This window comes from Anopheles moucheti, chromosome 2 (assembly GCF_943734755.1).
Source record: "Anopheles moucheti chromosome 2, idAnoMoucSN_F20_07, whole genome shotgun sequence".
NCBI lineage: Eukaryota > Metazoa > Arthropoda > Insecta > Diptera > Culicidae > Anopheles > Anopheles moucheti.
Window position 1 is genome coordinate 8,084,634 of NC_069140.1, and position 12,737 is coordinate 8,097,370.

The 12,737-nt window shown below is 44.0% G+C and overlaps 1 protein-coding gene across 1 annotated transcript in view; it reads left to right on the forward strand.

The window, feature by feature from the left end:
• The first annotated feature begins 207 nt into the window (after positions 1 to 207).
• The window catches only part of LOC128299417 (unconventional myosin-IXa-like), a 35,572-nt gene continuing 23,042 nt past the window's right edge, over positions 208 to 12,737 (forward strand). Inside the window, exons 1-3 of the mRNA XM_053035377.1 lie at positions 208 to 588; positions 7,959 to 8,069; positions 8,295 to 8,416. Of these exons, the coding sequence (XP_052891337.1) occupies positions 208 to 588; positions 7,959 to 8,069; positions 8,295 to 8,416 (614 nt within the window). The remainder of the gene's footprint in view (positions 589 to 7,958; positions 8,070 to 8,294; positions 8,417 to 12,737) is intronic.

Here is a 12,737-nt window from a genome sequence, read left to right on the forward strand (position 1 = left end):
TGTGGGAAAATATCAAGCCGCTCGCCACTTCGAGTTCGAGTTCAAGTGGAGTTCTAACGCAAAAAAAAAGGTTTTATTTCAGTCCGGTAGAGCTTAAGTGTCTTCTAAAGGATTAATTAAAGACGTGTTTTATAGTTTATGATAGTGTTGTGCCAGAATAGAGTGCTAATTTGCGAAGAAATAACGCAGCCTTTTTCCATTGTGGCTATGCATTTCGTTGGGCTGTTGCGACAGAACCACAATCGGCTGCCTCTGACCCCGCGTGATGCAGCTCGATCAGAACTGCAAGCCACTGTGCAGGAGCCGCAATCAAGCAATTCCCAGTGCACCAAGAGTTCCAAAATGCAGAGCGGCAAGAGAAACCTAATGAAGTTGAATGCTGCTGCTGCTTCACCGCCATCTTCAAAAGCAGCGACTGAACCGATGAAAGGCAGCAAACCATCTCAACAGAAGGATATCAGTGCCAACCACCAGGAAGATGACGGTGCGTTGCTGCAAGCCGAGAGGAAAGAGCAGCGACGGATCGCGAGACGTTCGCGTCTGTATTACGACGATTTCGTCACACTGGACACGAGCATTATGCTGAAGGTAAAAGGCATCCGCGGTGGTGGAGGTGCAAAAAATGTCGAGGAACTATCGGTTCTGCTCACCTCCATTGCCTTATAGGCAACTGCATTTGGCCATGAATCATCAGCAATAAAATCAATATGACACAGTGGTCGAACAAATGTGTTGCAGTTTGTTGTGGCAGGTCACATTGCGTTTGTGTGTGACACGACGATGATGTTGATGATGAAGTTGACGATGAAGATAGTGATTAGAAGGGCACACGATCATTTGTTGTGTGTGTGTGTGTGTGTGAGAGAGAGAGAGAGAGAGAGAGAGAGAGAGAGAGAGAGAGAGAGAGAGAGAGAGAGCAGGAAGAGAGGGTACATTCGTGAGGGGCGGCTGATTAATCATTTCCGGTTTTAACGATACCGACGCAAGGGTTCTACTGCGGGACGGCTGTGATGGTGACAGAACTGGTGTAATGGTCGTGTCATGCAATAACTCATATTGCGTAAATTTCCTCTTGCTATGCCGCAAGTCGAAATGCGGCACAGTTATGATCGTTTGAACAAATAGTTTGTCCAGACCCGTGCTTAATACACGCGCACACTGCTGAATTGATAGAATGTGTACGATTAGGAAGCGTTTATGTATTACATTGTAGCGAGTATCGAGAATGTATACACTAAAGTTTTTAAACGTTAAATGATTTAAATCTGTGATCCTGATTAGCATGCAATATGTTGTTTACGTTGATTAGCATAACGTGCAACAGTTATGTATTGTGCGACTCATTGGTATTAATTATGACCCAGAAACGGGTTGTTTATACGGCCTTAAAAGAATGTTAAACAATAAATCGCGCTCTTGTTTACTTTCTTCACTATATATTCGTTGTTTTTTGAGGGATTAAGCTGGAGATGTCGAGGTAACACGGCAGGACCCGGGACTAAATCCCATTCTTACCAATTCTCCCTTACGCAGGATTAATTAACTCGTTACGGATAAATTAAATTAAACACAGAATACCAGCAATGGCAGGCATAGACCTTTTGAGATTGTTGTACCGGTAAGGAGGATGAAGCTGGAGATCAGGAGATCATCAGGAGATCTTGTCGTATCCAGAAAAGCCTACGAGGGAATGCTCCACATGGGATTCGATATCGATCCAGTCGCGTGGGAAGACTGACACCGTTACTACTATCCTACCGGGGTCCTCTGAAAGCTAAGCGATTAGGGATCATTAAAACTACTTCCAGATGATCTTCTACGAGCGTTCCTAATCTTAGACAACCTATTATTTACAATTATTTTTCCACAAAAATTCTGCAACAATTTTTAATGTTCCTAATAAGCGAGAACCCTATTTTAAATCATATTTTTCTTGATCTACACAGCAGCATGGTAATTATGCACATTATGGCTTGTGGTGTGGTCGCTACACCGAAGTGTTCCAGATCGTTGCCAGACCGTGGATTTGTTTATCTTGCACGCGTTGTTATTCAAGGAATTTTGTTTTTGCTCAATCTCAATCTTTGCAATGAATGCGAACGTCAGCGTGATTCGTTTTTCTCTTTCATTGAATGCTGTTAATATATTTTCTACTTAAACTATTCTGCAGAACCGATTTTTGCGCTTTGAATGATCTGGCTGCTACTATTATTGAACGGAAAGATGCACCTTCCCGTGTCATTGCAATCTGTTCGGGACTGTAAAGAGACCTTCGTTTGGGTGTTCTGACTTGTTATGTTCAGACGATCTACAAGATTTGTCCAGCAATCTTCCCCCCCCCCCCCCCCCCCCCCACCCCCTCTCGATTCCCCCGGGCCGGATATCGGGCAGAAAAATAGATGCATTCGAAGTTGTTCAATTAAGAGAGCGTTACGATAACATTGCACTCACGCACAAGTGAACTACGTACAGCTCTAGCGGCGCAAGAAAAAAGAACTGCAGCGATGCCGTTATAGTCACGGCACTGACTGCCGAGAGAGCTTCTGCAGCACAGCAGTTGTTTTGCACTGCTGTTTTGTAGGCTGATCTATTCGACAGTTGCGTCAATAATGATTGATTATTGGAACCGGTTAGTGAAAGCGGAGCTACGGTACTACTGCGAGGTCGTGGCGGGACAAGCGAAGGAATGCATAAAAGCAGTGTGGAATCGATTCCGTGCCGTCCTGCCATTGAGGTGAACCATCATTTTCCGCTTCTTACACTGCATTCAGCGGCTTCTTCTGCAGCGGCGGGCTGCTCTCACGCACATGCTTTTGACGCGTTTCTCCATTTGTCGAAACATTATGTACATTTGCAACGAGTTCCCGAGTTCCACCTTCCCCACCAACCCCTCGCCCTCAATCATCCAAGAGCAAAGTCGCTGACGGCTAATTATGATTAGGATTTGTAAGCCGTTGCAGCCCTCACCAGGGCATGTGCTGCTGTTAGTGTCTTCTAAGTTTATTAAACTAAAAAAAGCCTATTAACTATCGTGAATAAAAATTTGCTATAATTCAAAGTACATAAGATAGGTATTTATAACTAATATTAAAAAAGAAATTATGAAAAGTCCTTTTCTAATTATAAAATCCAATCGTCCAATGCTGTATGCAGCTCTAAATGGCAAATAAATACGTTAATAAATTCTATTTATTACGATGTCCGATCTGATCCTCGGTAAAGGTATGATTGACGATCACGTGCCAAACAGGAGGCAGCGTCCAACATCTTCGAACAGATGCACCGGGTTCCGGCTCGGATCGTGTCCGATGTTCGGTGTCACATTCGGCGTCCCATCAAATCTCAACTTCCACTTTGGCGAGCTGCCGAGTGTTGTGCTGGCGCGGTAAAACACCTGCTGCCACTGTTGTCGCTCAATCATCTTACACAGGGAATGCTACTCGGGAAGGTTTCGGTTCGGTGAGAAATGGAAAGGAGGAAGCTCAAAAAATTCTAAAATTCCTTGGCGAGAGATATGGCCGGTCGCCCATCGCCCAACACTCGTGAAACGTTTGAAAATTCTCCCCGGCTGTGTGGAACTCGGGGCTCGGGTGGGGACCAATCGCGGATAATGGCATAAAATTAAAATCATCATGCTGCCAACGGGACCCGAACGCCGTTGGCAGACATTCGAAAGCGAAAAATTTATATATATTTAAATTAGTCGTATGACAAACCTTAATCGTTGGACAATTAAATCTAATCACTTTTCCACGGTGAGGTACACCTATGCAGCACTGTGGTGGCCCATACCTGTTTCATACACGATTCTTAATGAATAACCTTATATGCATATTGAGTAAAAGATCCTTTTCTTTTTGGCGTATTGTTCAATAATTCTATTATGTGCCGCTACCACTCGGGTCCATTTTGTATTCCAATGGTAGTAGGTGCTCTCATCTCCCCAGGACAAGCGCACTTGTAGCAAACCTTGCCAATTCCGTGTTCCGGGTTTACTAGAGCCGGTCCTAATTTATCCAAACAAAATTGCACGATGATGATGAAGGTTGATGATAAACTAACCGATGGTACTAATATGGAATTTGTATCCAAAACGTATTTTTACACGCGGAATGGCGAACATGTTTTTCGCCATCCAAGAATCCGACAGCGTAGGTGGATAGGAATCTCGCCACAGATCGTGTGAAACATCAACTGAGAAACGTGTCTTCGGCAGGTGGATGGGGGGGAAAGGGCAGGGACACCCGAAGGGGTGGATTGAAATTCTCAACCGAAATTCAAACCCTCTCTCCCAACGGCCGTGTGGTTAGTCGTTGGGAACCAGACACCGGAGACGTATGCAAAAGACTGCGAAGAAGCCCAACCGTCTTCCACGGGACGATCGGTGCCGGTTCACACCCCACCGGTCGCTCGCCGCCTCACAACATTAAGATCGAGCTTGGCGCGCCGGTGCTAGTTTTCGAGCACTATATCAAACAAATATATGTACGCATAAATTTGCATTTCTTCGTTTTTCGTTTTTTTTCCCGCTTCCCCTTCTTCTGTTTACACACACCCATGATGTGTGTTTGTTGGCGGCGAGCCGGCGCGCGCGTTCTTGGGCCGGACGCGTTTGATGGTGTATTAAATTCTTCGCTCACAATGGACGGCTCACACTTGGTTTTGGCGCAGCCGAACGCGAACCCTGGGGACAGTCGCTTCGGGGTGGCGTTCTTGTGGGTGTGTGTGTGTTGTGAAACTTTGCTTTGTTCGCTGGGTGGGTGAGAAGTCACAGTTGGCGTTCAAAGTTGCATGGGCTAACAAATTGTTTTCCTAAAGAATTACTTCGAGTTCTTTCGTCTGTTAGATGAATATAATTTAGGAAAGTAGTTAAGAATATTTTATGTAATTAAAAGTAATCAAAGTAGTAAACGATTTCGATTCTTCGGTAGAACACCTCAGTCTAGACAAGCACCTTCCTTATCCCAAGAGACATCATGTCCGGTTGTTCGGTGTCATTCGCATAATTTATTTATTTATATTTCCATTATTACGGATTTCGCCGTATTATATGTCATTCGCATGACACTACTATTTATTTTTGTTATTTAATTTCTATTACGACATCAATGCCGTATTTACAACACCGCTTGTGTTGAGAGATAATAACAAGTGGCACAAGGCATTTTCTCCCTGCGATTTGACTTACCCCGGGACACTACTATTATATTGATGAATTGTTTCACGATTAATTCGTAGCTAGAACTCACTATTTGGATTTTTGGACGATTGTTCTGATGCTATTTTGGAATTGAGTATTACAAGATGTTTCGCTTTGTGAAGTGTCAATCAACATCACAAGAGTGCTTAACTCACTGCTGCTTTGTCTATGACTTGTAATGTCATCCATTGGAAACCGATACGTTTAGGGAAAGAGTTCTCCACTAAAGAAACACCAGAGCGATCTGGTTCGGTGAAATCGTAAGACCGTAGTTCAAATTTCAACTGCACTTGCGTCGAATACGGTTTCGTATCGTGGCATTAGGAGCATGTTCTTCCTTCCAAAAATACGCTTTATGTGTGTGTTATATCCAGCCAAACGACTCTCTTTGATCCATCCGGAGCGCAGGACCATGGCTATTTAGCTATTTGGGCAATACAAGTAGATCAAGGTAGGTCAAGTCTGATATGAACTTGCCGATATAAACTGAACACAAGGAAAACCGATTATTAAACATTCGATTCGAATGCCTAAAGCATTCGATCTCCTCCTGTTTGGGGATTCTTATTTCCGTAATCCCTTTTGTGCAAAGCTTAATAAAAATTAGTGTTTATGTTTCAGCAGTCGCCGTACTGTGTTGAGGTTTCGATTTCTCATATCCCTCGTGATCGAAACGCTTCTTGGTGAATTAATTAACACTCAGCAGGGGGGGGAAAGACACGCATAAAGATGGCCACAAACACACCCGCAAAAGAGATTTGTGTGGCGTTTCTCAACAAGATTTTGTTCGTCATCTAGAACTACCCAAAAACCGGCAACTTCTTGGTGCCACTCACCCAAAAGTCGCTGGATTCCGATACCGGATGCGTCCCCAGGTCAAGGCTGTTTGCAGCACCCCCCCCGCGGTCGTTCCTGTTTTTCCAAATTTAGTTCGCCAAAATGTGACGTTCTCGGTGGATGTTGTCTCGCCGGTCCGCTCCGGGTGTGCCTGTGTACGGGCATTGTGTGTGCCGCGCGTGTGCATGTTGGGGAGTGGTTTTTGCTAAATGGAACTCATTCCGTCATTCTTTAATTATCGTTGCTTCTCCCGATTCCATTTCATCTGCCGATGATTCATCGCGCTAGCTGTTCCACTTCGCCATGGCACTGGGCGCATGGGTGCGCAATTAGTAATCGGCCCGAGCATATGAGCTGTGGTGAGTGTTTTCGTGACATCATAACGTTTTGCGTGGAGATGTTCTTTCCTAACGATTGTTGATTTGCAATTGCGCTCATTCTGTCATTTTGCAACTTCAATCGTGGCTGGGGCGAAATCGAGGATTAACGATATTGTGTGTGATAGTGCTTTTGAGAAGAGGAGCTAAAGGACCTTGGGTCAGAGCGTGCGAATTGGTATGCTAGTTCCCGTCCAGCTGCGTGGACTCAAAAAGGCACGATCTGCTGCGATCGCAAAGGCTGCTTATCTGAGTCTGCTAGGGCCCACTTAGAACTAAACCGGGGAAAAGGTGCCGTTCACAGTGCCGTTCAAAACATTAGAAAGAAAAACTAAACCACGCACACGGCACTATCTGTATGGCTCCTCATGGCTGCGACAAATCCACTTTCATTTTCCAACTTCCGGTCTTGCCAAACGTGAGCTCCAAACGGCCCCACCGGCGCGTATCGCCGACGACGACTGCAACTGCGTAACGTGCATTTTTATCTTTTCCTTCTTCCATCATCACGCACGTGTGTGTGTCTCGTTCTCGTCGGCGGTTACGTCGGTTAACTATCCGCCGCCAGCGGGTGTTCCGCCGCAGCCGGTTTCGGTAGATAGCACTTTTTTGTGCTTATTTTTCTTAATTTTTGTGACACCCTTTTTGCCATTTTTCGTTGCAAAAGGACAGTGAGGCAACTTATTGCTGTGGGGAAGTCACGTTAAAGCGTTGCAATAATGCATACACGATGTTATGCACCGCTACTTCGTTCACGGTTGCCAAAAGAAGGGGAAAGTGCTCGACTAATTCTAATCTTTTGCCGGTCAACGACGATAATTAGTCGATCGCTGAAAATGTGATTGGGGAAAAACGGTTATGACATGGAAAGCGGATTGGCAAGGTAGCGCTTGTTTGTTGGAAATTTTGTTTAAAAAAGGTTTTTGCTGGGCATGTCACGTTTCGAAGGTATCGGAATAGGAAAGTGGCCATAACACCATAACGTTCACGTTGATTGCTTGATCTTTCATTAGGGGAATCGTCAAAATCAGTGCCCGAAATTGATCATTTGTGAACATGTTGCATTAGATATGGGAAAAAGAAAGAGATTTGTTTCTTCTGACACAACCGCGAAGCATTAGACGTTTTAACAATTATATTGAATTTTCACTCAACACACACACACTGATTGGCAAATTGCAAAACGCGCGGTGATGTCTGGTTGGATGCACTTTTCCTTATACGAAAACCCTCTTCGTCATCGTTTAATGGCCTCACTTTCCCTTCTGTCAGTGCGCATCTGACGCTAGTGCTTTGGTCATCGAGCAGAAGATTTTCCCTGTCACAACTATTCCCTTCTCCCTTCTCCCATCGGTTGCATGCATTTCCCTCATACCCGGCCGTACAGCCGGGCCGTGCATTGACACTTCTTTCACTTCTGTTTTTTACAATTTTTCATTATTTTATTGCAACTGCTGCTGCTGCAGTCTTGAGCCGGTCTTAAATGAAACGTTTTTTTTATTTGTTTTCTCTTCTCTCTTTTTCCCTGCGATCGAACGGAACAGGTATACGTCGGTGCACTGTCGCTCCACTATGAGGCGCTTAGTGTGGAAGCATCGAAACAGACAACGGCAGAGGAGATCGTTTCCTGTATCGTCGAGCGGCTGGGTCTAACGGTAAGAAACGATCATTTTCTATCAATGTTTGGTTGTGCAAGTCTATTTTTGTTCGATATCCAACATTGCTTAATTGAAAGATCTTTAAATTGATAACATCTAAAGCAAAAATAGAATTTTCCCATAATTCTACAATAGTTAAAGTAACTTTACCCTCGTCACGATCACTTTGCTCAATTTAACATTTTCCCTCTCAACGGTTTGTTCTTGCCCATTTCGTTCCAGGGAAACAACTATGAGCTGGCGGAAGTGGCCGGCGAGTGCAAGGAGAGGCGACTTTCCGCGCACGAAAAACCCGTCTCCGTTATGCTGCTGTGGCCGATGCACTCGGAGAAAGATTTTCATAGGTAAGCGAACCGAGGTGGGCAGTAATGGTGGGCTATGCACCGGACACGGCTGCATCCGATGCAATTTATCAGTTCCAGGTTTGATGAAATAATGATTACGCAGAAATGCTTTGAAATTGACCACACGGTGTGTGGTGTCGACCGGATGGGATGGCCGGGAAGGGAAAACCCGTACCGGAAAATAAAACACACACACACCGGGTTGAGGAAATGAATTTCACTTTTACTTTTACCTCACCGGCGGCTCACGCTTGTCACAGAAACTCGTTTGTATGACCAAAAACCCCCCGAGAGAGTCCGATGTTGTTTATTGTGGCGAAACAACCACCGGTGAGGTGATGATTGGAGGGAAATCAATTTCCCAACCTTCATCGCGCATTTGTATTGCGCGAACCGATCATAAAAGTCGTGCAATCAAACCGAAGCTTTTCTACCCCCAAACCGTAAGGGAAGTTTTAAATTGAAAACGCAAGCGATCAACCGATAGACGGATGATGATGTATGTCGCGCGGTTGATTTGGTATTGATTTTATCCAATCAGCAGCTTCATCATTTCGTTTTCATTTGCCCCTCATTAAGTTATGCATTTGATAGCGCGAGTGCACCGTTAGGCTTGAGCGTGGAATGATGTTGATTGGAGCTATTTTTGGGGGAATAATTTATGATTGCTCTCGGCCCGGCACTTGTTTATTTACTGCAATGCTAAGAGATCCATCCTGTGATCTTTATTCTTTATCGATCACTATTTGCAACAAAAAAAACTAATTCCGTCACTCTTCTCTTAACGATCTTCTTAACGATTCTTAAAACGATCTTCAAGTACATTAATTTCCATTTTTACCATTAGTACGTGCGTCGTTAATTGCATCGTTAATAAAATCTTTCAAACCACATCTAACTCATCGACAGTTGAAAAGAGAGAGCGAAGAGGTGCTCTTATCACCTCAACAACCCCTTTCAACAACCTTTCCAGTCAGAAGATGCAAAGAGTGGAGATGTGTTTTTCTTCGCATTCCTATCTAAAGTAAAATGGTACCGAAATAGCGCATACCCGAGAGCAAGAAGATGCCGGGGAAAGTACGTGGTGCGGTGAAGCTTCTAGTGGCGCTAATTTGTTTACTACCAACCCTCTTCAACGCCGTTGATCGATTTAAGCAAATCTCAACAAATCAAGCCGCTGCCTATCTGTGAAGCTGCGTCAATCTTACCTACACTCTGCAAACACGATCATAGTGATCGCGCGGAACAGAGAGATTTGATGAATGGTTTTGCTAAGTTTGGGCAAGATCTGGTAAAAACGGATCGACTGTGATTAACCGACTTTGACCTGTATTGAAGTTTTTTTTATATGAGGGAGAATGATTTTTTTTTTTCTCCATCGCGTCCTAAAATAGCATCTAGGATTTGGGAACATCTATCGATTGGAACCTCAAACTGTTGTCGGTGTGGTTGAGCAGACTTTTTTTGTTTGGTTTGAGTTTTTAGCAGTATCATCTACCTACATTATTTTAAAAGTATCATCTACCTAGTCATGGGCTCTGATAGTACCAAATCAATATGATAGTACCAAGGATCGTGGATCGAACCTCGTTTAGACGACGGCAGTTTGAAGTACTTGAAGTTTAAAATTGATTCAAGGCTACTGGAATATTTCTCTTAGCTGGAAATATATAGAACTTATATAGTTCCATTACTCACATATGCCTCTGAGACATGGGCTTTGTCCAAAACTGACAAAAATCCTCTTAACAGCTTCCGAGAAGATGATGTCCCAAAGGATTTTTGACCCCATTGAAGGGTTAGGCTTTGAACTGTACAATGAACTCTCTATCGTACAGTGAATTAGAGTCGCCAGGCTACGGTGGGTTGGTCACGTCATGAGAAAGTCACCGGATGACCCAAGCCTCTATGTCCTTTTAAGTCGTTCACATAGAAAGAGGAGACGGAGTAGACCCCATCACCCCGGTTATCAATCGCCAAAAATGGGCCCAACTGCCATTCCGCTCAAGGCCTCCAAGGAACATGACATCTGTCACTGCTCTGAGGATTCATGAATCTTTTGAGAGTCGATTGGTGATTTGATTGACTCCTCATCCTGATTCATATGAATGACTCTTCTCAAAAGATTCATTTAGCATTTAGTTGATGAGTTCATCAGAAAGGATAAGATTATGGATTGGAATACCGTGCGTGGTTTGGAGGACTCCTGCAGTAGACAAAGACCCATAGCGAAGCAGTTGTTAGTCATTTTACCAAAGCTTTAATTCTCCTCCTTCCCTTCGAACGAGTCGTAATCTGTGTGAGCAATGATTGGGTTATTAAATTCACGTCAATCATTGCGATCCAAATGAACGCAATTACACTCACTTGTCGTTCATCTTCAAATGCAACAAATGGTGCAACATGAGTAAAGTCGCGCCGCACATCCTCCAATGTGTTTACTTTATTCGCTTCTCAGCGTGTTGTGATGCATTCGCGAAGTAGCACGGTGAGGAGGAGATGTATTTGGAAAACAAGGGTGCAGACTCCTCTGGGCCTTTCCTCGTCACTCCGGATGGTTTTTCATGCTATCATGGAAATTAGATTCAAATCGCTTCTATCTAATTTGGCACTTATGATGAAGTCATTTGGCATTCGCTAATTAGTTTGTGTCCACCGCATTCCCTGTTCAAGATGACGATGAGCTGGGTGGATTCTTGCTGCTCCTCCAAAGCTGACGGCTCTGACGGACTGGGATGATGGGAGAATGCATATGTCGTCACTGCGGTTGCGTTTATTGTGGAGGTGTCCCGAACGGCCGGCCAAATATTGCCCACGAGATGCGTAGACGTATCCCGGCTGGGATTTCGTAGCCGATGACGATTTTCATGATGGAAACCTACGCCGATTCACGCTTCATAGTGGGAGTGGAATTTTGGGGGATGCTAAATTTATCTTCCGCCTCACAACACGGTCTCGGAGAGCTTACACAGGCGCGTATGATGTAAGGTGATCGGTCGCCCTCTCCTCTCCTCCGGGCCACCGTAACGGGTGGCAGTTGTCAGGGATGGCTTGACAAATATCACATTAGTTTTTTTTTCGGTGTGGATTAATTTGACTCAGTAAACACGCGAGACACGGGGACAGGTGTTGTGATAGAAAACATTCCTTTACTATCGTGCTTTTTGCTTTTCGTTTTGTTTGACAAACAGTGGACAAAAAAGGGGGTTCGGAGCGATGGTTTTAGTACGATCTGACAAATAATGGGATTACCACAATTTTGTGACAAATAGACAGTCATGGAGCTCGTGCCTAACATGTCCTGGTGTTGCGACACGTTTTCAACCGTCTAGAATTATGTTGTCCGTCTTACGGGATTGATGTGTGTGGTAATGTTTAACATTATATCCTTTTTCGCTATAGTTATGTGGTTGTTAAACATGTGTTTGGTGTTTGAGCAAACAATTTATATGAACCCAACGCGTGTCTTACCTCTTTTGGTCATTTATTTTGGGAGCTGAGTTTGACTTAGTTTTCTTCTGCTTTCCTTATAGTTCGAGTCATCTATTTGTGGTCACTTCATGGACCAAGCTGTGGAGTACAAATTCCTTTCATTTAACTGAGTTGCTCTGTGATTGTTGGAGTCTTGCGTGTCAATAGACATTTAAGTGGTTATTTTTTTAACTCACTCAATAATAATTATGGCTTCGAACGCCTTACTTACTGTTGTAGTGGTCCTCAAAATCAATATCTTTGAATATATTAACCGTCTGTCAACTCAATATTATGAGATTTTGGGTTTTAGGTTTGGGCCTATCAGGCCTGCTGTGTCCATGTGGAAGATCTGCAGATACACTATTCGAACTAAACATTTTGATGCCATTCTAATAACATGACCAGTCCACCGGAGTCTGGTGAGTCTAAAATAAAGTACGATGGTAAGTGAATCGTACAACTACTTTGGTTTACTACTCTTCAACTAAAGGTAGCGTTCAAACTAATGTCTTTTTTTGATTGCCCAACGATCTCAGAAAGTTTTGGACGTCCCAGACCCAGGATCTTATTTACAAATTCAGCCTCTTATAAGCGGGACATATTTATATTGCTCATATTCTATCTTAATCCCAAATGATCGTGCAGCAACACATTGCACAATACCAGACCACCGAACGTGTTACGCCCACTGCGTTTGCCAATATATTGTTGGCAACTGACCCAGCTGCACGACCACAGCTACGCTCTGGTTTTCCACACAATTTTAAGGTAGGCGAGAAGCATTTGATGGAATTTTTCACCTTCACTGCTAGCCAGCAGGAGGACAGACAATGGGGAGGATTTGTCT